The sequence below is a fragment of the Octopus bimaculoides genome, chromosome 16 (genome assembly GCF_046866305.1).
Source record: "Octopus bimaculoides isolate indiv1 chromosome 16, ASM4686630v1, whole genome shotgun sequence".
NCBI lineage: Eukaryota > Metazoa > Mollusca > Cephalopoda > Octopoda > Octopodidae > Octopus > Octopus bimaculoides.
In genome coordinates, this window is record NC_142943.1 from 39,981,708 (window position 1) to 40,009,553 (window position 27,846).

The 27,846-nt window shown below is 37.4% G+C and overlaps 1 protein-coding gene across 1 annotated transcript; it reads left to right on the forward strand.

The window, feature by feature from the left end:
• The first annotated feature begins 809 nt into the window (after positions 1–809).
• LOC106876680 (solute carrier family 35 member B1) lies at positions 810–19,379 on the forward strand. Its single transcript, XM_014925314.3, has 7 exons — positions 810–1,101; positions 2,895–2,998; positions 4,423–4,550; positions 8,442–8,630; positions 12,290–12,416; positions 16,156–16,262; positions 18,012–19,379. Exons 1-7 carry the CDS (start codon positions 923–925, stop codon positions 18,210–18,212), a joined length of 1,035 nt encoding a protein of 344 aa, XP_014780800.1. The 5' UTR covers positions 810–922; the 3' UTR covers positions 18,213–19,379.
• The last annotated feature ends 8,467 nt before the right edge of the window (positions 19,380–27,846 follow it).

Here is a 27,846-nt window from a genome sequence, read left to right on the forward strand (position 1 = left end):
CCCTGCGATGCAGTCACTTGTTAAATAATTATTGCTGTAGGGTAGAGATCTATTATTAATGTAGGCTTTCTGTGAACTAGAAAACCGAATTCCTGAGGTTGATTATCGCATCTAAATGGGTGGGAAAGAACAGGAGAGAGAAAGTCAGAGAGTAAGAGAAGGAGGCAGTGTGTGGGGGGGGGGGGGAATCTGGGAAATTTTTTATTAAAGGGAGGACATTCGGAACATATTGGTAGATAGATAGATAGATAGATAGAAAAGAGAGAAAGAGAGAAGAAAGGAAGAGAGAGAGAGAGAGAGAGAGAGAGAGAGAGAAGGAGAGCAGAACCAAGCAAAGCACAGATATTTTGAGGTGTAAAGAAGCATTTCTAAACAACAGAGAGACTGTTAATACCATATAATTAGAGGCGGTGTAAAACAAATATATTTGATAAAAGAGCAATGAAGATAGCAAAAAATAGACGTTGAATTTGGCCAAATAACCAACGGAACCGTTATAATGCATATTATAATAAGACTTTTGATGGAATTTATTGGAAACTAAAGAAACAGATAAACAATCAGTGTAGATTTTATACACACACACACACATACACACATATATACATTATTATGACAACCAACAAGTTGTCACATATATGTATAGATAAATTCCTCTATTTTACATAATATCAAGCTCTCATTCATTCTTTTGTTGTTATATTATTATTATTAATATATATATATATATATATATATATATATATATATATATACACATATATAGAGGGAAAGAGAGAGATACAAGCACCTACATAGACACACATACACAGTTATAGAGCAATCAGTGCGACGTGTTCGGTCAGGAGCCCGGTTGCATGTAGAACCGGAAGTTGACGTAGCGTTACAGTTTAGCGGAAGTACACGTAGCTATACCGGGCACATGTCACAATCACAGAGAGAAGCAAAATTGGATTTCAAAGATACTTCGGCATCAGCTCGGCAGGTTAGTCTGACCATAGAAAGAAACGATATGGCGACAGAGAATAAAAGAATGTTGTTTTTTTGCAGTCTGGGCATCTTGGTGTGTTATTTTTTCTACGGTATTCTACAGGAGAAAATGTAAGTATGACAGATGACTTCCTTATAATCAACAATAACAAACAGGCGTTACTTTCAAATAACTTCTGTATGGCGATGATAAAATACCTTTTAGAGACACATAAACTTTTATTACTGCCAAATCATTTTGTGTTACTTTTATCTGTTAAATATATTGTATTTGTGACGGTGGTAAAGAGTAATTTCAACTTTCTCACATATAAACTCGTTTCTGCTAAATTATTTTCTTACTGCTATCTTATAACCTATTCTATTTGTGACGGTGCCAAAGAATATTCGCGGAATTCTGAAAAAGCATAAATACATACCCAAGTGACTAAGAAACAAGGAAGGATATCAGCTGGTTGTGAGATGTGCTAAATACAACAGCCAAATCGCCCTTAAATCACACGCAAAATTGCTTTTGCTTAATCGTGTGAATTCCTGTGTGCAGAACACATTCGCAAAAATTTTCTGAAAATTTCAGAAGATAAAAAGTTATATGGGGTGCTTAAACCAGAATTTTACCGGAGTATTTTGAACTTTCTCGCCTACCTTATTCTGTGAGGTGTTGTACCAACAGCGTTTATTACGGCTGTAAATGCAAACCATTAAAAGTAAACTCCATACAAACTGAAACCAGTAATGAAATATATAATACTGACTGAATACTTTGATTCTTTAGATACAAACCGACATTTGGTTTCAATGTTCTTCACTTCGCTTGGTTGAATTTATTTCGAAATAACTCAAACATACAAGAACACATTAATAATGCGCGACATCTCTAAGATCAGTTTGAGTTGCTGGTGTCTCAATTCTCAAGTTATTTGTGTTAAACTGAAGTAATAAAAGGTAAACAATGACTGATCAAAGTATTGAAAATAATGAGAGTCGGCGGGACCGTATTGTACAGGAGAGCCTTTACACGATACAAACAAAAACAATTCAATTTTCTAAATAAACGATGATTCAAAAATTAAGTCTAATCATGTTATAGTATAGAATATATAATTAGCGATGGTTATGTTTTATCCAATACTTTATGGACCGAAGCAAGAAATCTTGGTTTTAAACTTCTGTTGTGCATTATATATTTTATTTGAATTTACGATCATAATGTAAAGAATCGCCGGTGTCGGCCTACGAGTTCTTGGTTCGTGTATTCACATCTACTGTGTTATTGTTTCTATCAGTCTCTGTGTATGACCATTCTTTCTTGTTTGAACTAAGCTTACCAATCTCTGGTTTACTTAATTCTCCAGTCTTCCGGGAATAGCCTGTTATAAACTTTCTACTCTTGACAAATTTTCTTTCTTATTTTCTGTTTGACTCTTTCCACCCGCCTCTTTCTGGTTCTCACTTGTCTCCTCTCCAATCCAGTATCTTTTTAAAACTTTGCTTGGAACAATAACATGTTTTCAAAGAAAATATCAGTAAACATATATTTTGATTATATTTGTTACAAAACTCAACTATAACAAGGCTAAATATCTTGTTGCTACTGAAATTCCCTAGTTTTCACCATTATTATGATCATCATTAATTTCATACAAACTTGCAAATGTGCTACTTCTCTAAATTTTAGTTTTAACTCTGAATCAAGACCAAATATATTTTAATATATAAAGTTTAGTGTTTTTTTTTCACAGTTTGATATGATTAATGTTCAGCTTGAAAGTCTAGGTTGATTCTTGTAGGAGAATGAGATGAGGAGAAAATTCCAGAAAGTTGCAATGGTTTTCTGTGTAAAAGTATACATGTTCACACACTTTTATAACGCTTCTGTCTTTATTTCGGCCCAATTTTTGTAGAACCAAGGGTAAATATGGAGAAGGTGAGAATCAAGAGAAGTTTACCTATACTTTAGCTTTGGTTTTTATCCAGTGTATCATCAATGTGGTTGCTTCCAAGTTGTGTAAGTATAATTACTTATAAAATCAATTTTATGTTGACATGCATTTCAGATTTCAGTAATTGGAGGAAAAGTGTATGGTAGTAGGAGTTGTAATTATATTATTACAATATACTTATAAAGATCATAATATAATCTTTTAACTATCTAATAGTCACACATAAAATAAAGTGAAATAATATAATTTTCAGCAATGATTTTATACATCAATCAAACAGGCCTGAACTCCAGCATTAAATTACTGAACAGTTAATCAGTTAACATCAAAGGTAATGGCCTCAAACATATGTTTTATAACTTGCAGACTATATAAATGGTCCACAATCAGTTTGAGATTATCTCTTTGCATGTAACATGCCATTATTGCCAGTGACTGAGTTCAGTATTTGTTTGTACAACATTTCTTGCATTAGAAAAGGAAATTATATATGTAGCAAGGTCCCTGCTGGGATTTGAACCATTGCTCTCATTGTTCTTCAAGCCAGAATCAAGACCTAATGGATCTCAATAAAAAGAAAAGTGTTGCCATAAAAGGCATTATCACCAAATCAGCCAGCACTGGTTGATTTTTTTGTGGGTGATGTTGCAACCTGCCAAACAAATGATTCTAGAAGAGTGGTCTATAGTTATAAAAGCTAACAAATTAAACTTTAGGCCAGAGCCATTCAGCTATCAAAGGGAATCTATTTCATTTGTCTCACCAAGTTCATTTCTCTCTCTCACTTATGTAACATGCTTGTGTTATACTCACCAAATGGCACCAACCTTAACTTGTGTTGAGTAATGCACATCAATTATATACAGTGATTTAAATTCCTTGCACTGCTTTCATAATATTATCCAGCAAGTTGTATCACAGAAGATTCCGAGCTGTTATGTTCATTGCATGTTGTTCTAATAATTTATTAGATGTGCATTTGTGAATATAAATGATGCAGGTCTTTAAAAATTTGAAAACTCAGTTAAATTTTCATGTGGTCATTTTATGTGGTGAGTGGTCAAATGAAAGAAAATGTACACAACACATTTAGCAGGTGTTACATAAATTGTCATTATGTGAGGCCCTAGGTTTTTTTACAGAAACCTAGCTTGTTCAAGGTTAGTATAAGGAATTTATAATCTGAATGAGCTAAGTTTCTGTAAGAAGCATGTGAAGTTTTGGCATGTGGACTCAGGTGAGGAACATGGTGTAGAAAATAGAAATACCAGAGATGAAATAGTGTGGACATGTTAAGCTGATTTAGTCTAAAACTCATCAAAAACATGTAAATATATATCTAATGTGTTATTTTTGTAATGACTTTCAAAAATCATTTTTAAGGTCTAAATCCTTAGAAAATTAATTAAAACTCTTTCTCTGTTGTAGTTTGAAGGGCTGAAGGAAAGATCAATAATTTATATTGTGTCATCTTTCTTTTCCCTTGCAGCCATGTCAGTGTTCCATTCTCCAAAAGACTCTACTCCAAAGATTTTGTATGCTCTCTGCTCTCTCACTTATCTCTTGGCAATGTTAGCAAGTAACCATTCTTTACAACATGTCAATTATCCAACACAGGTAAGCAATGTTTTATCCCTTTCCCCACTCCATATGTATGTATATGTTTATGTATGTATGTATATTCTTTTACTTGTTTCAGTCATTTGACTGTGAGCATGTTGGAGCATTGCCTATAGTCGAGCAAGTTGACCCCAGGACTTATTCTTTGTAAGCTTAGTACTTATTCTATTGGTCTTGTTTGCCGAACTGCTAAGTTATGAGGACTTAAACATACCAGTGTCCGTCGTCAAGCGATGTTGGAGGGACAAACACATACACACACATACATATATATATATATATATATATATATACACACACACACACAACAGACTTCTTTCAGTTTCCGTCTACCAAATCCACTCACAAGGCTTTAGTTGACTTGAGGCTGTAGTAGAAGACACTTGCCCAAGGTGCCACGCAGTGGGACTGAACCCGGAACCATGTGGTTGGTAAGCAAGCTACTTACCACACAGCCACTCCTGCGCCTATATATATATCATCATCATCATCGTTTAACGTCCGCTTTCCATGCTAGCATGGGTTGGACGATTTGACTGAGGACTGGTGAAACCGGATGGCAACACCAGGCTCCAGTCTGATTTGGCAGAGTTTCTACAGCTGGATGCCCTTCCTAACGTCAACCACTCAGAGAGTGTAGTGGGTGCTTTTACGTGTCACCCGCACGAAAACGGCCACGCTCGAAATGGTGTCTTTTATGTGCCACCCGCACAAGCCAGTCCAGGGGCACTGGCAACGATCTCGCTCGAAAATCCTACAGGAGCCAGTCAGGCGGTACTGGCAACGGCCACGCTCAAAATGGTGCATCTCATGTGCCACCCGCACAAGAACCAGTCCAGGGGCACTGGCAACGATCTTACTTGGCTTGCCGGGTCTTCTCACGCACAGCACATTTCCAAAGGTCTCGGTCCGTAGTCATCGCCTCGGTGAGGCCCAATGTACGAAGGTCTTGCCTCACCACCTCAGCCCAGGTCTTCCTGGGCCTACCTCTTCCACGGGTTCCCTCAACTGTTAGGGTGTGGCACTTTTTCACGCAGCTATCCTCCTCCATTCTCACCACATGTCCATACCAGCGCAATCGTCTCTCTTGCACGCCACAACTGATGCTTCTAATGTTCAGCTTTTCTCTCAAGATACTTACACTCTGACGGGTATTCACATTGACATTACACATCCAACGGAGCATACTGGCTTCATTCCTTGCGAGCTTACGTATGTCCTCAGCAGTTACAGCCCATGTTTCACTGCCATGTAGCATGGTTGTTCGTACGCATGCGTCATACAGTCTGCCTTTTACTCTGAGTGAGAGTCCCTTTGTCGCCAGCAGGGGTAAGAGCTCTCTAAACTTTGCCCAGGCTATTCTTATTCTAGCAGCTACACTTTCAGCGCACCCACCCCCACTACTAACTTGGTCGCCCAGATAGCGGAAGCTATCGACTACCTCTAGTTTTTCACCCTGGAATGAGATAGAAGTTGTTTCCTGTTTGTTTGCAGTCTTTATTGCACCTGAACATCTGCCACAAACAAAAACTAACTTGCTAGTTAACCTGCCTTTGATGTTGCTGCACCTCTTATGTGTCCATAGCTTGCACCGGGTACATCTTATAGAGTTACTACCTACTCCTTTTCTACATACTGAGCAGGGCCATCTACCTGAAGGGGTTTGTGTTTTATCGACCTTCCTACTTATTAGGATTTTGGTTTTAGCTAGGTTGACTCTAAGGCCCTTCAATTCTAGACCTTGCTTCCACACCTGAAACTTCTCCTCTAGTTCTGATAGTGACTCCGCAATTAGGGCAAGGTCATCAGCATAGAGGAGCTCCCAGGGGCAACCTGTCTTGAACTCCTCTGTGATTGCCTGGAGGACTATGGTAAATAAGAGGGGGCTGAGGACGGAACCTTGGTGGACCCCTACCTCTACCCATATATATATATATATATATATATATCATCATCATTTAACGTCCGCTATCCATGCTGGTATGGGTTGGACGATTTGACTGAGGACTGGTGAGCCAGAGGCTGCACCAGGCTCAATCTGGTCTGGCAAAGTTTCCACAGCTGGATGCCCTTCCTAACGCCAACCACTCCGAGAGTGTAGTGGGTGCTTTTTACGTGGCACCTGCACGAGGGACAGTCCAGAGGCACTGGCAACAACCATGTGCGAATGTTGCTTTTCACGTGCCACCGGCACATGTGCTGCTAAGGCAATGCTGGCAACGATCACGCTTGAACGGTGCTTTTCACGTGTCACCGGTATGGGAGACAATCCACGGCCCTGGCAACGATCATGCTTCGATGTGCTTCTAACGTTCCACTTAAGCATATATGTATATTTATGTGTGTATGTCGTTGCCAGTGCCCCCTGACTGGCCCCCTGACTGGCCCCCATGCCAGTGGCACCTAAAAAGCACCCACTACACTCTCGGAGTGGTTGGCGTCAGGAAGGGCATCCTGCTGTAAAAACATTGCCTGGTGCAGCTGTCTGGCTTGCCAGCCCTCAGTCAAACCGTCCAACCCATGCCAGCATGGAAAGTGGACATTAAACGACAATGGTGATGATATATATAAGATATATAAATATTTATATATACTAGGGTACTACATAAGCACCTGCTTTGCTAAAAATAGAAGTCAAAATACTTCTAAGCCACAGAAGAATCACAAAATTAATACAGGCATGATTAATACAAGTGATTCTTCCGTGGTTTAGAAGTATTTTGACTTCTATTTTTAGCAAAGCAGGTGCTTATGTAGTACCCTAGTATATATAAATATTTATATATCTTATATATAATTATTAATTTGCCTATATGGCTTTTGTTATTATTTTTAGAAATAACATCGTTCTTATATATATATATATATATATTTATTTATTTATTTATGTGTTTCAGCCAAGTGGCTACGGTCATGCTGTGTGTGTGCATGCAATTATGTATATGTAGTCACAATCATCATTATTAGTTCTGCTTGAAAATATTGTCTTATGAAGGTTAACCATTTTAAGAACATATTTCTAATTAAACATCTAATTAATTTTGAAAATAATCAAGAATTTGAACAGCGTTCATGAAATAATATAATTTGCTGTCTTCATTAGTAGGTCTTATTAAGCCCTTGAACAACAGACGAGTTCTTTGATAAAAGGAAGGCTTATCTTAAATATAAACAGTTTAACTCTTTAGCATTCAATAATGCTTATTTATTCCCATTGTTTTGAATCCTATATTGTCAACTCTGAGATTTTGATGTTGTGATTGTTTGTTTTTTAAAATGAATTACATTGTAGGGCAGGTGTGAGGGGCTGGATCTGTTCTGTTTGAACATAAAACAAGTAGAATATTCTTGCTGGATTTTGGCTGGTTTAAATGCTAAAAGGTTTAGACAGTAGAGTTTATATATATCATCATCATCATCATCGTTTAACGTCCGCTTTCCATGCTAGCATGGGTTGGACGATTTGACTGAGGACTGGTGAAACTGGATGGCTACACCAGGCTCCAATCTAATTTGGCAGAGTTTCTACAGCTGGACGCCCTTCCTAACGCCAACCACTCAGAGTGTAGTGGGTGCTTCTATGTGCCACTGGCATGAAGGCCAGTCAGGCAGTACTGGCAACGGCCACGCTCAAAATGGTGTATTTTATGTGCCACCCGCACAAGAGCCAGTCCAGGGGCACTTGTTTTTAAAATAGGCATAATAGAAGAGACGAATGGCATCCAGTTGTCTAATACTATCAAAAAAAAAAAAAATTCCATCCAACTCGTATCACCATGGAGAAGTGGATGTTAAACAAAAATGATGGTCTCAGGTTGATTAGATATCAAAACAATTACATTTTAAAATTATTATATTTTGAAGATTTTGATATTTTTGTTTTGCCAGGTCCTTGGGAAATCTGTGAAACCAATTCCAGTTATGATTCTTGGTGTGCTGCTGGCCAGAAAACGGTATCCTGCTGCTAAATACCTATGTGTTTTACTCATTGTTACAGGAGTTGCATTGTTTTTGTACAAAGACAGTAAAGCCGAAGACTCAAAACCCCATGCGTTTGGAATGGGTGAGATTTTACTTGTAAGTATGCGGTGACAACTGTTAAATACAATATGTGGTTGCTGAATGGTTATAATGCTGGACTGGGAGTATTTGAATTATCAGTTCAAATCCAGGCCAGTGCATTTATAATTTTTTTTTATTAAAAATAAATAGCTACATGAAAAACACAAATATACAAGGTTAATAAGTGCTGTTTGAGATTGCTCTAGAAACATTTACAGACCCAATATCTTGATAAAGGTTATGTCTATTTCATTTTAGTATTTGGTTTGCAAGATTCTTGATGTGAATTGGTGTGTTGAAACAAATTTTGTTGTGTCTTGGGAGAATCATTACGCCACTATTAATAACACATGCATAAGTTCAATTCTACTCCTATATTGTTAGTCAGTTAGTTAAATATCTATCCAACTATTTAATTGATTGACTGTTTATCCAACAAGTTAAAGAAATGATCGAAGGAGTTGAATTGAACCTGTGTGTGTGTTATTAATATTGGCATAATGACTCTCCCTAGAGACAACAAAAAAAGTTGTCTTTATTGGTAATCTGTTTGTGTCTTTACAGAGGTGATTGTGAATCAATCCAATTACTCTAATAATGACATGGACATATTTGTTAACTGCCATTATGTTTTTAGTTCATTAAATGGTTTGATTGATGTAATTCATTAGATACTTAGCAAAAGAGTTATTGTAATATATTAGTGTAATCATCATTATTGTTATTTGCTAAGGTAGCAAGCTGGCAGAATTCTTAATGCATAGCGACATTTTGTCCATCTTTATGTTTTCAAATTCTGCTGGGGTCAAGTTTACCTTTCATCCTTTAGAGAGGGTTGATAAAATAAGTACCTGTTGAGCACTAGGGGTAATGTAATTGACTTAACCATTCCCTCGAAATTGCTGGCCTTGTGAAATCATTATTGTCATGTTCTCCTCACCAGAAAAATGGCAACTTATGGTCAAAAGCCTGTCTAGTATTTGACATTAGGTCATTTTCCCGTTTCATGCTAGCTGGTTTGGAGTTAGTTGTTATCTGGAGGTGCTGTCACCCTAGAAGATAAGAGGTAGACCACATCTTCTTCCTGTTTCAGTATTGTGTTATGAATGAGTAGTATTAGTGCATCAGACGTAATGATTAGTGGCACTTCAGCTGATACATTACATTCTAAGTTTGAATCCCACCTAAGTCAACTTTGTCAACCTTTTGGGGTTGATAAAATAAAGTACCTTTTGAGCACTGGGTTCATTTAATTGACTAAACCCCTGCCTCCAAATTGCTGGCTTTGGGCCAAAATTTGAAAGTACTATATTTGCAGAGGGGTAGTCCATGACCATAGCTACAGTTGGTGGTAGAGGCAAAGCAGTGGCCATAGTAGCAAAGGTTAGGTCACTTATCATGAGTGCAGTGGAGACAGAGAATATGATAGTAACCATACTTTTATAAGGAAGAAGTCAGTGACCATAGTTGTTGGTAAGGAGTGGGGGTGCAAGATAGCGAAGACAACATAATTGAAGAGGGAAAGCAGTGAGGCTGGAGGTAGCAAGAGATAGTGACTAGATTTTTTTCTGTTTGTTTTTAAAGAAATATTGATAACTAAATGAAATAAGTATAGTTATTATTGTTTAGACTCAGGTCACCCCTGATTGCACAGACTTATAACCAAAGGCATTCCAGCCATGACACTTCTGTCTTTTTACTTACTGTCCCGTATGTTTCTTTTTCTGTGACAATAGGGTGTAGTTTGAGGGAGATTGTGCTGCTATTTCTAGCACTGAAGCATGTCAATTGCAGCCACTGTCACCGCCAACAAAGATAAAATTTTCCCTTGTGTGTGAGAAAAATATTTTAAAGATTAATTCTGAATTTCTCGAAATTATCTCCCCTTCGTGAATTGCTGACAATGGCTGCTAGTTTTGTTTTCTTTCCCCAACTAAGAGGTAAATTCAATTATTTCCTTCTGTTCTTCAGTAAATAAAAACCTGAGGAATTTATTTCTAGCAAGCCATGTGGCTATGTAGTGGCTCATGATTTGTGGTAAATAGTTTTCGATGGTCACGTTTATGGAGAGAAAAAATAGGTTAAACTAAAAGTCATGCCAACACAGCATTTCCAGGTAATGGAATATCCCTTGTCTTCTTGAAAATAATCTGATTCTTTTTAATGATAAAATTACTATTATTTTAAACCTGTTAATCCAGTACTATACTAACTACACTTAACTATGAAGTAGGTGGTGGGAGAATTTACGAAAAAAACAACAGACGAGGACAGGTGGTGTAAACAACAAATGGATGTATTAGTTTAACGCTCGGGAATAGAGAAAGTCTTTAACGTTTTGAGCTACGCTCTTCAACTGAAAGGAACACAGAAAGAAATAAGGAGAGAAACAAGGAGAAAAAAAATATAAATGGTGGGACCTGTGGTTTTTCAGTCAGACTGAAACAAGCATTATTCCCATAAATATGAACTTTTGTAAATGCTCTCAAGTACCATTGCATAGCTCTGGTTTTATGTTAAGTAGAAATCTCCTCCTTGGTAAGGTAATTAACCTCATGGCTGTCATCTTTTATTTGTTTCAGTTATTGGACTGTGGCCATGCTGGGGCATTGCCTTGAATGGTTTAGTCAAACAAATTGACTCCAGCACATATTTGATTTTAAGCCTGGTACTTATTTTATTGGTATCTTTTGTTGAATCACCAAGTTATGGGGATATAAACAAACCAACACAAGTTGTCAAGTAGTGCTGGGGAACAAATACACACACATATATATGACAGGCTTCCATCAACCAAATCTACTCATGAGGCTCTGGTTGGCCTGAGACCTTAGTGGAAGACACTTACCCAAGGTGTCATATGGTGTAACTGAACCTGGAACCATGTAGTTTTTACTATTCAGACATGCTTGTATGTGGGTGTGTGACTATTATCTTTTATTTGTTTCAATCATTTGACTGGCCATGCTGGGGCACTCCCTTAAAGGGTTTTAGTTGAACAAATTGATGCTGGGATTTATTTTTTAAGCCTAGTATTTATTCTATTGGTCTATGTTGCCAAACTGCTAAGTTAAGGAAACATAAACACACCAACACTAGTTGTCAAGTGGTGGTAGGGGACATATAGACACAATGACACACACACACACACACACGCATATATATGACAGGCTTCTCTCAGTTTCTGTCTACCAAATTCACTCACAAGGATTTGGTTCACCTGAGGCTATAGTAGACATTTGCCCAAGGTGCCACACAGTGGGACTGAAACACACACACACACACACACACACACACACAGATATATACACATGCACACATACACATGCATATATATGACAGGTTTCTCTCAGTTTCTATCTACCAAATCCACTCACAAGGATTTGGTTCACCTGAGGCTATAGTAGAAGACACTTGCCCAAGGTGCCACACAGGACTAAATCCAGAACCATGTGGTTGGAAATCAAACGTCTTACCACACAGCCACACCTGCGCTTATCAACACAGCCACATTCCTCAGTTTTAAACCTAGAATTAGTAGTTTGAATATGTTTCCTTTATTTCTAAACTAATACTTGTGTAAACTTTTGGGGATTTGGTTATGAAAATACCACACTCAGACCTCAAACAACTGAACTAATCTGATGAGAGACTTCTTTTTATTCCTTTTGCAGCTGATTTCTCTGACCATGGATGGCCTGACAGGAGCAATCCAAGATAGAATGAGGGCAAAGGCACCAACCAATGCACATAACATGATGTTTTTTATGAATGCTTTCTCAGTTCTTTGGCTCCTATTTGGTGAGTTATTTCATTTTGGAGAGCCTACATTTTATTTACATACATGCCTGCATTCATCCATTAATTATTTATATAGTCCAAGCCATAGCTGCATGGAACATGGATGATGTTAAATGATGAAGATGCTAATTGTAATGTTATATATACAGGATGTCCCAGAAAGATTTAGCCATGTTTAAAACTCTCTCTAAAGAATATTGGTTCAGGTATGGTTCAGGTAATTTTATCTACATATTAGATAAAGATTTGTATCTGTCTTTTGTTCATCTTTAACAGGTTTGTAAACAATCATGGTGTCAAAAGCAAAACGTAACCAGATTGTCACTTTGAAAACAGCTGGAGTAAGCAACAAGGACAGAACAAAACAGTTGAATGTGTGTCACAGTTGAATGTGTGCCACAGTTGAATGTGTGCCGTGAAACAGTGTTCAATACTTGGAAAGGATATATGGAGTCTGCTACTACCTCTAGCAAGCCAGTTCCTTGTAGGAAACAAACTGTTGAAACTGTGAAGAAACAAATGGACTGAAATCTTTGCAAGAGTGCAAGAAAAACTGCAAAAGCTCTTGATATTTTGAAATCGTCAGTGCACAGGATTTTTAAAGAGGACTTGAAGCTAACTACATACAAGAAATAATCCCGGCAGTGAATTTCAGCAGCTTCCAAGAAGAAACGGCTAGACAGGGGTAAAACCATGTTAGCTGAGATGGAGCATACCACTTACAAATTGTTGACCTGGTCAGACGAGATCTTCACCGTGGAGGCAGCTACCGACAGGCCTTATGCATGTAATGCAGGAGACTTGCCTGACAGTAACTGGAATCATTTATGCCATCAGAAGCCAGCTTCACTCATGGTGTGGGCCACAGTTGCATCTGATGGGTCCAAGCTGCCCTTGATCTTCATCAGTGCTGGTCTGAAGGTCAACAGTGAAATTTATGTGGAAATATTGGATGAGAAAGTGTTACCCTGGGTCACTCAAACCTATAGTGACTGTTACATCATCACTCAAGATGGTGCTCTGGCCCACACATGCAATCCCATGAGCTTATAACCACACAGTTGCACCAGCACATCATCATCATCATTGTTTAATGTGTCTTCCATGCTGGCACCAGACTTCTGTAACTATTTTGGCAGGATTTTTACAGCTGGATGCCCTTCCTAACACCAACCACTCAGCAGAGTGGATTTAATGCTTTTTACATGGCAAAAGCACAGGCAAGGTCAGTTTTGGCTAGGTTTTTAGAGCTGGATGCCCTTCCAAATTCCAACCAGTTTACAGTGTGGACTGGGTGCTTTTAAGTGGTACCTGCACTGACTGGGCCACCAAGTACTTGCAAGACAAAAAAGAAAAAATCTTGAGAGAGGAGGGGCATTGGGGGAGGTGATCTTGTGTCGGATGATGGAAGGTTACAGTGAGGTAGAGAGACAGAGACAGGTGTCTTGCTGTAGAGGAGGTACAAGGTTACCTGGCCAGAGAGAGAGAGAGATCAGGAATGAAAACAGAATCAGGTGCACTGCTGCAAAGGAAATACATGGTTACCCAACTTGAGAAATGTGCAGGAGAAGGGGAGAGAGTGGGAGACAGCAGGATAGAGATGGTGGCAGTGGCAGGCATACTCACAAGGGATCAGAATATAAATGGGATAGTTGAGTAAAGGAAGGGAGGGATATAGATGGTGGCAAGTGCCAGGGCATACCATTGAGGTTCAAATGCCATAATATAAGTGGCACGATATTGCGAAGGAAGTGTGATTAAAGAGTGTAGAGGTGGGGAATGAGTGGAGAAAACCTGGGTATATAGAATGTCGAGGGGGCTACCAGGTAGCAATGATACAGGGGAACAGGGACGTAAGGACAAGATTGGGGAGTGAGAGCTAGGCATAGTGTATGAAGGAGGAAATGTGAAGAAGAGAAGAAATGTGGAGATGTAGATTGGTTTGTTGGGGCAGGGTATGTGAAAAGTTTTCTTGTTGCATGTGGGTGGAACACACACATTATATATGTCTGCCGCGTGGCCGTTGCCAGTACCCCTGGACTGGCTCTTGTGTGGGTGGCACATAAAATACACCATTTTGAGTGTGGCCGTTGCCAGTAGCGCCTGACTGGCCTTCGTGCGGGTGACACGTAAAAGCACCCACTACACTCTCTGAGTGGTTGGCGCTAGGAAGGGCATCCGGCTGTAGAAACTCTGCCAAATCAGATTGGAGGCTGGTGTTGCCATCTGGTTTCACCAGTCCTCAGTCAAATCGTCCAACCCATGCTAGCATGGAAAGCGGACGTTAAACGATGATGATATATATATATATATATAGCTGGAGTTGCGGACACCAGCCGATTGGGTAGCTTTCGCTGATGAAGCGTACAAAAAACGCATCCCGATTCAGTCAAGGGGAGGTTTTCCAGCATGTTGACGTTACCTGAATGAGTGTACTGTGTGCCACGCCAGGTTTCGAAGCAATCACAGAGCAATGTGAGATGAAGTGTTTTGCTCAAGAACACAAAACACCACCCATTGAATTGAATTGAAACCATGATCTGCTGATCGTGAGCGCAGCACTCTACACCAGGGCACAAGTTATATTTATTAAATGACACGAACATGGAGCACTTACATTCAGAACTCAAGAGTTTCTCAAAACTAATTTGATTGCTAATGTTTTTCAGTCGCTTGCGAGCACATTACACAATCAATAAACACAAGGCCGTCTCCGTTCAAGGGGAACAACTCTGTTAGGATTGATTATAAGAGAGTGGTATGCTTAACCCTTTAGCATTCAGATTTTTCTCTCAAATATATAATGCTTGGTTATTCACATTGCTTTGAATTAATCATACATTATCTCATAGCCTTGAGATTTCAATAATGTAATTATTAATTTTACAATGACATTGTAGGATACTTGTGAGAAGCTGGACATGGCCAGTTTGAACATAAAACAAGTAGATTAATTGGGCTGGGTATGACTGGTTTAAATGCTAAAGAGTTTGAGGTTAAAATAAGATAAAGTGGAATCATCATCATCACTTTAGGTCCATTTTCCATACTGACATGGGTTGGATGGTTTGATAGAAGCTGGCTAGACAGGCGACTGCGCCAGGCCTCACTCTCTTTTGGCAGGGTTTTTATAGCTGGATGCCCTTCCTAACACCACCCACCTTACAGAGTGGATTACGTATGTATATGTGTATGTGTGAAAACAATATATTGTGTAGGCTGCAATGTAGCAGAACATGTTATTCATTGTGGTTGTCTAGGTTTATTAAAACATGGACTAAAAAGGATAATATTACAATATAAAGGTTTATTAAATAATTGAGAATACATCTTTATGTACTATTTTTATGATCTGTGAAATACTATTATATAACTGGTTCAAGCTCTGTACACGAATTGTATTAGATTTTAAGTCAGGTTTTATGCTATAAAGGCTAGTTAAGCGTAAAAGTGTTCTGTTGAACAATTAATTTGTTGTACATTACATCACACCATTGAATGTAATCAAATAACAAAATGTGGTGTATTCTGTGTAAGTGATTGGTGGGTCCTCTCTTAGAGCTATTTCTGTATCAAAGTTCTCATTCAGCAGAGATCATAAAGACAAGACCAGTAGAAGCTGCATCAACATACAGTTTTGTATTGTAAAAGATCTCTAAGTCATTGGTACTGATTATATTTCAAAATTATTTTACTTTAATTCTATCTTTTTAAGTTAATGTTTCTGTTTATTTTTCAGGATTAATTTTTACTGGTGAAGGAATTGAATTTGTAAGCTTTACCTCTCGTCATCCCAGTGTCCTTCTTGGAATATTTGCCTTTGGTATTGCCAGTGCTTTAGGACAGGTAACTTTTGACAACTTTTTCCCCATTCTTCACTGAGAGATTTCAGTTGATTTGGTCTCTAATATCTGTAGCTTCATTGAAGTAGTGAGCTGGCAGAATTGTTATCATGCCAGGCAAAATGTTTAATATCAGTTGAGCACTGAGGTCAATTTAATTGTCTTACTCACTCCCATGAAATTGCTGGCCTTGTGCCAAAATTTGAAAGCAACATTTGTAGCATCATGGAATTGGGATTTTGTGTAAATTATTTTCATCTTTTCATTTCCATTTTGAGGAAAGATGGCTAAATGCATGAGTTCTTTGATTTCCAACTCAGAGGCTGTGAGTTCAAATTGCATGTAGGTGTTTCACTGTATATTTGGGTAATATGTGCATAATCTATACAGCCCAGCCCTCCTAACTGCTGGGATAAATGAATCTTCAGGTGTCTTATCCTGGATGAAACTGGTGTCGTCAAATGAAACATGTTGTCTAGCTTCAAGTCAGATCTAGTCGAGCAGACCTTTTGATCAAATACTACATTTTTTAGCAATGTCTAGGATTATATTATATATGTCCTTTTCTTTCTTAAGACAGGATGTAATTTGAAGATTTGCTTGTTATTTTTAGCAAGTCAAGTAACCATGTAGTGGCTCTTGTTGAATCGTAAATAATTTCTTACAGAGCCCTTTGTTTATTTTCCCTAAATTCTTCTTAAACATTATAGCTTTATCTGAACCCTTTAGCATTCAGATTATTTCATCCCATGTAATGCTTATTAATTCATATTCTTTTGAATTAATCATACATTATCATGTAGCTTTGAGATTTTCATGATTGTTTGTTTATTTTTTAGAATGGCACTCTAGGATAGGTGTGAGGGGCCAGATCTGGCCAATTTGAATATAAAACATAAAATATTTGGGCTGGATGTGACCAGTTTGAATGCTAAAGGATTAATCCCCAAATTCCATGTTAATGTTGCACTTCTGATCATTTTCTCATCAATTTCATTTATTCTTTAGGTTCTCTGTTCTGTCTTTAGTTTCCACCTCAATGGTTTAGGCCTGTTATGAGCAAACTGTGCATTGCTGGCCTTTCTGAATGTCAAGTCTAAAGAAAAATTACCTTGAATTTTTTTTTTAGTAGCATAAGACACCTGATGATCCATACATAGCACATGTGGCCCACTTCTCAAAAAGTTGCCCATGCTTGACTTTGGCACATCAAGTAGAACTTTCTAGAAAATAGAAATGTTGCTATCAAGCAATATTAGATTTCACACATAATCATCTGCATCATCATCATCATCATCATCATAATTTAACATCTGTTTCCCATGCTGGCATGGGTTGGACAGCTTGACAAGAAGTAGCAAGGCCAAAAGTCATAACAAGTTAAACAATCTGTTTTGGTGCTTGATTTCAACTGCTGGATGTCCTTCCTAACTCCAACCATTTTACAGAGTGTAACTGGGTGCTTTTTATATGGCACCATCACCAGTGTTTTTTATGTGGTATTAACACCCATACCAACGCTTTTTATGTAGCACCTTGGTTTTAGGATCTCAATTCTGCTGTGGTGGGCAGGTCTTCTCAAATGCAACAATGCACCACATATACTGGCCCTCTGTCATCTCCTTTGTAAGGTTCAAAGTTTTGAGATTGGCCGTCAATACTTCATCCTGTCTTCCTGCATCTCCTTCCTCACCTTCCCTCCACTCATAATGATTTTATTGGAATTAATTTTGATTATTTTTATCTCTTTCAGACATTCATTTTCCTAACTGTATCCAAATTTGGGCCTCTCACTTGTTCAATTCTAACCACAACACGAAAATTCTTCACCATTCTCACATCAGTAATTATATTTCAAAACCCATTATCCCAGCGCCAGTGGATTGGCACCATAATGGTATTTACAGGACTCACATTAGACAACATTTATGGCAAACAACAGAAACAAAAATGAAAGTTTTTGATGAACTACATTCTAATGATCTCCATTCAGCTCTGGTTGAACAAGGTGAACAGCTCATTGGTTGCTGTAGCTGTCACATGATTGCTGGATTCACCAATGGCCACCACCTCGACATCAAGAGAAGAACCTCACTTGCAAGGTTGCTGTGTCAATCTGACTGGAAGTTTTTAAAGACTGCATTTTTTATCATTTCTTAATTATCAAGTTTAATTTATTTATTTGTGTTTCCTTAAAAAGATTGAATTTTCTTAATTTCTTGAATACTCACAAGTAAATTAATACTTGAGATTATCTTCAGCAGGGACTTAGAATAAGCTGCAACATCATTTCCTAAAAGAGAAACGGAAAAGGATAAATATTAATAGAAATTTATAATTTATATAGTTTGGTTCAAATGATTTTATGCAAAACATTCCTAGTGAAATCTTCAGCAACTGGTATTTTCAGGACATTAAGACAGTATGGAAATAATTTCATATAAATTTGGAGAAAAGTATATTTATCAGTATAGTCTTAAGGTCAGAGTGGATGGTCAAATCTGTAGAGTTCCGTCCTTCTTGGTTCCAAGCTGTAATTCTAATTACATGTTGGCTTTTCTTTCTGTGATTGATAAAATAAATACGATATACTTTAGTCAATTTCATTAGATCTCTGTTCTCTCCATAGATAATTAATCTTGTACTCAATCAAAAGAGATCATTATTATAGTTTCAAGATGAGTTGGCATGCTGGACAAAATGCTTAGCGGCATTCCATCCTTCTTCACATTTTGAGTTCAAATTCTGCCAAGGCTGATTTTGCCTTTCATCTCTAATGGGGTCTATAAAATAATTACCCCCCACCAAAAAATTTCTGGCCTTGTGCTTATAGTAGAAAGGATTATTATAGTTTCAAGATAACTTAATGTTTTAATTTCATCCTTGTAATTCCACGGTTGATCTCACTGCATTGCAGTTTAGGTAAGAGTCTTTCTTTGTTACCTCAGATTCACTGTTTTGTGAGTAAAACTTGCGAGACGGAAACTACAGGAGTCTGCTGAATGGGTGTCTGTATATATCTTTTATCTGTTCCTTGCTTCAGTTATCTCGACTGTGGCCATGCTGGGGTTTTAGTCATACAAATCAACTCCAGGATGTGTTTTTTTTTTAAAGTTTAGTACTTATTCCATTGGTCTCTTTTGCCAAACTGCTAAGTTACAGGAATGTAATCAGCAATACCATTTATTAAATGGTGGTGGTAGACGAACACAGACACAAAGACACACACACACACACACATATACAATAGGTTTCTTTTAGTTTCCATCTACCAAATCCACTCACAAGGCTTTGGTCAGCCTGAGGCTAGAAGACACTTGCCCAAGGTGCTATGCAGTGGAACTGAACCCAAAACTATGTGGTTGGGAACCAAGCTTCTTACCACACAGCCAAGTATGCACCTTATATATATATATATATATATATATATATATATATATATATATATATATATATATATATATATATATGTATATATATATATATATATATATATAATGTGTGTTATGTGTTGTAATTGTCTCTAAGCATGTCTTAGCATTGACACTTCTTGGACAGCGGTGATGTTTGTTTATATCCTACACAAGCTGTATGTCCCTCTGTATGCAGCTCAGTTTTGTTTCCACTGACATAATCTAAGATGTTCCAGTCATGACCACTCTGAAAGTATATATATATATATATATATGTCAGACTACAAAATCTGACATTTCTTTTTCTGAGATGGTAGGATGTGATTTGAGAGATTTGGCTTTTGTTTCTAGCAGTTTAATTGATCTCATAGTAGCTGCCTCATTGCTTCATTTAGGATAATATATCAGTCTTTGGTTAGGGTTGTTAAGGAGACATCATGATTAGATAATATAGGAAGAGACAGTAACCTAGGTTTGGTACTGTAACATAGTAACGTAACGTTAAAATTGATGCTATTCTGGACAAACAGCTTTAAATCTTACATAATTACATCATGGTAATAACTGGTTAAAATAAACATATCTCATTATATTTTTGCCATTCTGTAATTTCATCAAAGCAAAACCTCACATCTGTAGCAACTGGACAGTTTATAAATCATGGAAGAAAATTTGTTTGGATTTGGTACTTTATTTTTTTCTTAGTTTCAGTCATTGAACTGCAATCATGCTGGAGCATCATCTTCAAGGGATTAATTGAACAAATCGATCCCTGTACTTATTTTTAACTTTGGTATTCATTCTGTCAGCGTTTTTTGCTGAACTGCTAGGTTACATGAATGTAAATTAACTAACACTGGTTGTCAGGTGCTGATGGTGACAACACAATGATACACACATAGGGCTTCTTTCATATTTATGTTCCTTCACAATGTAATTTTTATATTCCTGGTCATATATACTAACTGTGGTCTATGGCTTTGCTTATACTGTATTTTTAATAGTCACTAACAGAGATTCAGTGACCGTTTACAATTGCTTAGAAGACTTTCCCCAGCAGGATTAATGAATGAATGCATCTGTGGATATAATCTTAACTAAGTTCATTACAGGTAATGAATGGGTGTAGTATTGTTCTGTCCATTCTGTTCAACTATTCATTTCTATTTCACTATCAGGAAATGTATGGAACCAATTTGCAAGACTGAATCAATGTTTTGTAATATCGGAAAACTGGGTCTGTCCCGAGAACTTCTAGTAACAATTCAATAAATATGCTCCAGTGGACTTCTTGATTTTACTTTAGAATACATACTCTACCTGATTGATAATCTCTGCTGTTAAAATACCCTTGCTGAACACTGAGTTGGTTCCATACTAAACTTACCTGGGCCCCATATATGACAGTATGTAGTTGTACCAGTTTTAATGTCATGCCACTGAACCACATACTGGAATTTAATAAATTCTTTCAACAGGAGAAAAGTGGTGCAGCATGGCATTAAAACTGGTGCAAGTACACGCTGTCATATATGTCCAAATTAGTGGAAATGTCACCAGTTTTGTCCTGGTGTTGTGGAATAGACAAAGTACAAGTAAGTAGATATTACTGTAGCATTATGAGCCCAATATTTGAATGTCATTAACTGTGTCATTTAAACAATTTTACCTGCTGGTGGCTGGAAGAATAATGAATGAACTAAATGTACCATACAATACATAGCCAACGTTAACTGTGATTATAAAAGTCACAGTTGAGGAGGTCACATTGACTGGACAGCGACTTGTAGATAGATAACCTAATCATCAATGCTACACAGTATGGTTGACTCATCAGAAACTATTCAACTAAGCAGGCTAATGGCACACATCATAAAAGTGATGTGGAATGTGTCATGACTTTGTTAGCCTCATGAGAATGGATGCATTACCTTTGGCTTGCAGTTATCTGGTTACACATGAAAAGATAGTTTTATGGTTGATAAGGAATCCAAGCAAAGGGTTTAGAGATATGGTAAGAAAAAAATGGAAATGATGGAATATGTCCTCTATATTATACCACATTGTGGAATAGAGTTCATCATCATCATCATCATCATCATCGTTTAACGTCCGCTTTCCATGCTAGCATGGGTTGGACGATTTGACTGAGGACTGGTGAAACCAGTTGACAACACCAGCCTCCAATCTGATTTGGCAGAGTTTCTACAGCTGGATGCCCTTCCTAACGCCAACCACTCAGAGAGTGTAGTGGGTGCTTTTACGTGTCACCCGCACGAAGGCCAGTCAGGCGGTACTGACAACAGCCACACTCAAAATGGTGTATTTTATGTGCCACCCACACGAGAGCCAGCCCAGGGACACTGGCAACCATCTTGCTCGAAAATCCTACGAAGGCCAGTCAGGATGTACTGGCAACGGCTAGTTAGCTAAATCAAATTACATAGTATGGTAACTAAAAAAAAATAGTGCAATGTTTATAGATGGTACAAGAAACTCCTCCAAGTCTAATCTCAATATTAAAGTATAGAAGGGGGGCAGCATGCTGGTAGAATCATTAACATGTTTAGCAAAATACCTAGTGATATTTCGTCCATCTTTACAAGTTCAAATTCTGCCCAGGTCAACTTTGCTTTTCATCCTTTCAGGGTCAGTAAAATAAGTACCAGTTGAGCAATGAATGAGGTTGATGTTATTGACTCACTCCCTGCCCTGAAATTGCTGGCCTTGTGCCAAAATTTGAAATCAGTATTAAAGCATAAAAGAAAACAGGTAGATTCATCAGATCCAGTATCTGTTAGTGCTAACCTGTAAAATTGTAAGCTGTTAGCTTTTAATTGGCATGTGGCTTTGTAGCAAAAGTAGTGTGCTGTGTAAAGTGTCAATCGAGTCAACATTTTCATAATTCTTAAAGGTGACAGCTTGGAATATAGGTGAAGGGTTTAACAAGTACTGAAAGTACTACACTGAATACAAACATCATCATCATCATTGAACATTTGTTCTCCATGCTGGCATGGGTTGGATGGTTTGACAGGAGCTGGCCAGCTGAAGGGCTGCCTGGGCTTCAGTTTAACTTGGCTTGGTTTATATGACTGCATGAACTCCCTAATGCCGATTACTTTACAGAGTGTGCTGGGTGCTTTTATGTGGCACCACGACAGGCACTTTTATGTGGCACTAGTACCCACGAGTTCACAAGACTGAGAGGGAGATGTGGAGGACATACCTGTAAGCATGGACAGCCATGATTTTACTTCTCAAGCATAACAAGCTAAGTAATGTATACAAATATATGTAAAAGTTTATTAACCTATGTATACCATCATAATGTTTACCTCCTTTATATTTTACCAACATGCACTGTATAAACATAATAGTTCAATCAATGGATTCATGTGATATTTTTATGCTTCAATGCTGTGACAGGTCATTGCATCTGACACCTTACACAAGTGTGTAACTAGTCTAAATGACGCAGTGGCACTGTACTTTACGTTAGCTGTACTGATCCTGTCCTATCAAAAGTTTGAATATATTATTTCACGATATAATCTTAGGAAGTATATGTAAAACTACATTTTTTTCACCACAATTTTATGTACAGCAGAATGGGATTTGAGGGACAAAATGAAGAAAAATTTGAACTTATTTATTTAACCCTTTAACATTCAGGTTACTATGTCAAATGTGATGCTTATTTAATTACATTGTTTTTAATTAATCCTGCATTGTCTCATAGCCTTGAAATGTTGATGTGATTGTCTCTTTTTAGAATAACATTGCAGGGTAAGTGTGAGAAGCCAGCTTTGGCCATAAAATAGGTAGAATATTTGGGCTGGATATGGCCAATTTAAAGGCTAATGGGTTAAATAGTAAAACATGGGGAATAATAAATCCTAGAGATGTATAAACTGAAACAATAATAAAAATAAAATACCGACATGTACAAAAGAGGGTTGGTGGAAGAATAAGTTGGAAGACTTTCATACTTGTTTGTTATTCCATGAACTCTGCAGCTTCTGCAGGACCAAGATCTGGAGCTGGTGCTTGTAGACAGTGAAGAATGATTAGATATTAAAAAGTCATTTGAAAGTACACAAGTTTTGATGATTAAAGAATGAAATATTTAATGGTTAGAAGAGTATTAATAAGAAGTCGGATGAATCTGTTCCAAGGCCAACTGTTGAGTCCCAAGAGTCATTTGGGAATGGAATGTAAATGACTTTGGTAGAATTACAAAATAAAACACAACACAATGATGCCTGAGAGTTTGAAATATTTTGTGGTAATTCTATTACAGTGAAGTTGTCTCAGCTTCAGTACACAATTTTGGATTAAATTCCTTGTATATATATATATGTCCACCAAAACCTAATTACACTCACACAACACACACGTGTGTGTATGTACAAGTATATTTGTATATATATCTGCTGAGATCGACTTTGCCTTTCATCCTTTCAGGGTTGATAAAAGAAGTACCAGTTGAGTACTGAAGTCAATGTAATTGGCTATTCTCCCCCCCCCCCCCAAATTGCAGGCTTTGTGCGTATAGTAGAAAGGATTATTATTATTATTTTGTGTGTTGTTGATTCAGTTTACTTCTGTAAAGTGCTGTCCTGATATAATCAACAGTGTCCATCTCCGAACATTAGAATTATTACTCTGACTTCAATGGTAGTATTTAGATTTCAAATCCTAATAGAATAAACAATAGTTTCCATCACTCCTCCAGGAGTGATAATACAGAGTCATATTAAACCGGCAGTACTGTTCAGTTAAATCAACATTACTGGTCTTTTACTTATGTAAAAAAAATATTCATTTCAAATTTTGGCAGAAGGTCAGCTATTTTGGAGGAGGGGGTCAGTCGATTACATCAACCCCAGTAGTCAAAAGATGAATGGCAAAGTCAACCTCCACAGAATTTGAATGTGAAGATGGAAGAAATGCTGCCGAGCATTTCACCCACTGTGCTAACAATTCTGGTTGCTTGCTGCCTTATGTAAGAAATATTGTTATTAGTGCCACCATATTCTTGACAATAACTGATTAATGTTCCTTAGATGTAATTGCAATTTGATGATGGAAGGTGCTAAATGACTTTTTACTCTCAGTGAATGGTGCTAATCATTTGAAAAAACATGCAGACATTTAACTTGCATTTGTTGTAGAATTATTTTAAGACGTCATATATATTCTTCAGACATATTGGCATTAGGATTCACCACTGGACATAGATAATAGATGGTGGTCATTCTCAGTTCTGGATTAGATTTTGGTAAGCCATAATTCCATGATTAGGTATAACATTTGAAGTATCAGCACTTTTAAGAATGCATTTTATTCCTCTAATTGTCTCAATTTAATCCAGTAGAGACAATGTTGACAAGACAGGAATGATCAAATACTGGATTAAATTTTGGACAGCATTCATTTTGTTTTTCATTCATGTCCTGATTCCCAATCCTGTTGAGGTTGACTTCATCTTCCATCCCTCTGGGGTTTAGAAAATATACAGGGTAGGCCAAAAGCTACTCTAAAACATATGGCATATTTATATTACGTTGGTGAGCTGGCAGAATTGTTAAAACGTCAGCTGAAATGCTTAGTATTTCATCTGACTTTTTGTTCCAGTCTCATATCTGTGGCTTCATTAAGGTGGTGAGCTGACAGAATCGTTACTTTGATGGGCAAAATGCTTAGCAGCCTTTCGTCTGTCTTCTTGTTCTGAGTTCAAATGCCACTGGTGTTGACTTTGTCTTTCATCCTTTAGGGATTGATAAAATAAGTACCAGTTGAACACTGGAGCTGATGTAATTGACTTATCTCTGCCTCCAAAATTGCTGGCCTTGTGCCAAAATTTGAAACCATTATTGTTATTGCCCTATGCGTGTAAACAAAAGCAGGGTATTGTAATCTCTCGTCTTTGTCTGTCTGGGTTTTTGCTAAATTACTGGAAAATGGCTGAACAGATTTTCATCACATATGGCAGAAATATTCATTAGGTGAGTGGCTTGAAATGATGAACATTTTGTTTGATTATCTTTGAAAAATAAAAAATTTTAAAAATCGGACTTACAAATTTCCTGATAAGCAAGTGGTCAATACTTTGTTCATTTTCTTTTTCATATGTATCGACCCATGTCTGTGTGTGTATAGATCATGGTGTACCTATGCGTGTAGACATGTGGGTACATGTATACATACACAGATATGTGACTGCATGTATGTGTACAGTGATGGATTCGAGGGTTTCGTTTATTTATAAGTTGATTTCTTAATTTCACTGGAGTATAACTACCTATAATGGTGATGCTTAAAAATAAAGGGTAAGCAACTCCTTGTAAGCCACACTGTAACTTGGGAAAAAATTTATCTGCATCACCCCTTCAATGCTTTCTTTTCCATTATTTATTTTATTCAATTTTAGAAAAATTGAAGCCAGTCTTTGACAATTCCAGAACATCTTGAACTTATTTTGTGCATGACTTTTAGCCCACCTTGTATATTGTGAAAATATGATATTGACCTCCCTCACTTCACAAAATCACTTGTTTCAATGGGTTTCAACAATATAATGACAATGATATATACATTTGTTATCCCACCACATTTTTTTTCTCAAAGTAAATTTATTCTGAATATAGTGGCTTCTCCACGAAAGAGTTAACCACTTGCTTGCCTAGAATTAGAGGCAGAGATGAAAAATAGCAGACGTCAAGAGGCAGAGATCAGATGTCAAAGGTGTGAAGAGTGACTCGCACTTCCTTGTCCCCTTCCCTGCAATAAATGCCCCTGGCTCTTCTATACTGCCCTTGGCTTGGACAGCCACCTGGCACAAAAATTAACTAAAATTAACTAGAAAAAAAAAACAAACAACCCAACAAGAAACAAAAAACAAAATAGGTTCCAAAATGATTCAAAAATAGAATTCTCGAAAAAAATAGATTCCAAAATTAAAAAAAAACTCAATGAGGGAGTGTCTACATCAGGTAAAGCTAACTTTTTCCAAGAAGCGGGCCGTATGAGACATGACTCATCATCAGGCGGGCCGCACTACTAAAGATTTCAATGTAATTATGAAATTTGTTGGAGTGACATCGAGAAAATCCTGCGGGGCGCAGTTTGCCTATGACTTCTACAGTCACCCACTTAGAAACAAAAGCTCGGTTAAAAGATATTCCATTTTTAAAAGGGAAGACGCTTTAGAAATGTGGTTCTATTTGTATAAAAAATACTGGAAAAGCTGAGAGTCACGTCTAGGACGCTTTTGATCGTGGATCTACTTGGATCAGGCTGAATGTATTGCAAAACAAACAAAAAACATTAAAAATATTCAACAGTAATCGAATTTTAAAGGGAGATAACTCTAAAATTAAGGTTCATGAATTGTCTCCCTTAAAAATGGTTATTTGAATTGCAGTAACATTAGTTACCGAAATGTAATATTCCAGGCGAAAAATTTTGGTTTTTCTGTCATTTTGGAGAGTGGATTTACAAACTCCTGGCCAATGGTTCATAGATGTGCTCTTTCTCTTGTAGTTTTCGAACAACGTTGGTGTCCAGAGGGCAACTGATTTTCACCAATCTGTATGTATGTATGTATTAATGAATGTATGCATGTGTGTACGTATGTATGCATGTATATATATGTATGTGTATGTGTGTGTGTGTGTGTGTGTGTGTGTATGCGTGTGTACGTATGTATGTATGTATGTGTGTGTATGTATGCATGCGTTTGAGAAAGAGAGAGAGAGAGAGAGGGAGGGAGGGAGAGATAGAGAGAGAGAGACAGAGAGAGAGAGAGAGAGAGAGAGAGAGAGAGAGAGAAAGACAGAGATAGAGAGAGAGAGAGAGAGAGAGTATGTCTACTAAACATAAAGTTTGTTTGGACATGGAAATCAGAACACTTCACTTCTTGTTTTTCGTCTTGCTGCGAATACAACTAACGGAAGCTCTTTTCTCTCCACATATATCTCCCCTGCTGATATTAAGGAGACATCTAATAGAGCAGAAACAAGTGTCTACAGCTACCTTCCTGTCTTTGGACAATCAAACTGTTCTTTTCCTAAAGCCACGCCAGCTATATCTGATCTCACCAGCTAGGTGGACACCGGAATGTAGTGAAGAATATTTTAGATGTATTATATTTTTGTCAAGTCCCACTGT

What these genes read in the sequence shown, in the direction of transcription:
- LOC106876680 (XM_014925314.3), top strand. Translation starts at nt 923, where the DNA reads ATGTCACAATCACAGAGAGAAGCAAAATTGGATTTCAAAGATACTTCG. An exon ending in GAATGGGTGAGATTTTACTT is followed by an intron (nt 8,631 to 12,289) that starts GTAAGTATGCGG and finishes TTCCTTTTGCAG; the next exon opens with CTGATTTCTCTGACCATGGA. An exon ending in TTGCCAGTGCTTTAGGACAG is followed by an intron (nt 16,263 to 18,011) that starts GTAACTTTTGAC and finishes TATCTCTTTCAG; the next exon opens with ACATTCATTTTCCTAACTGT.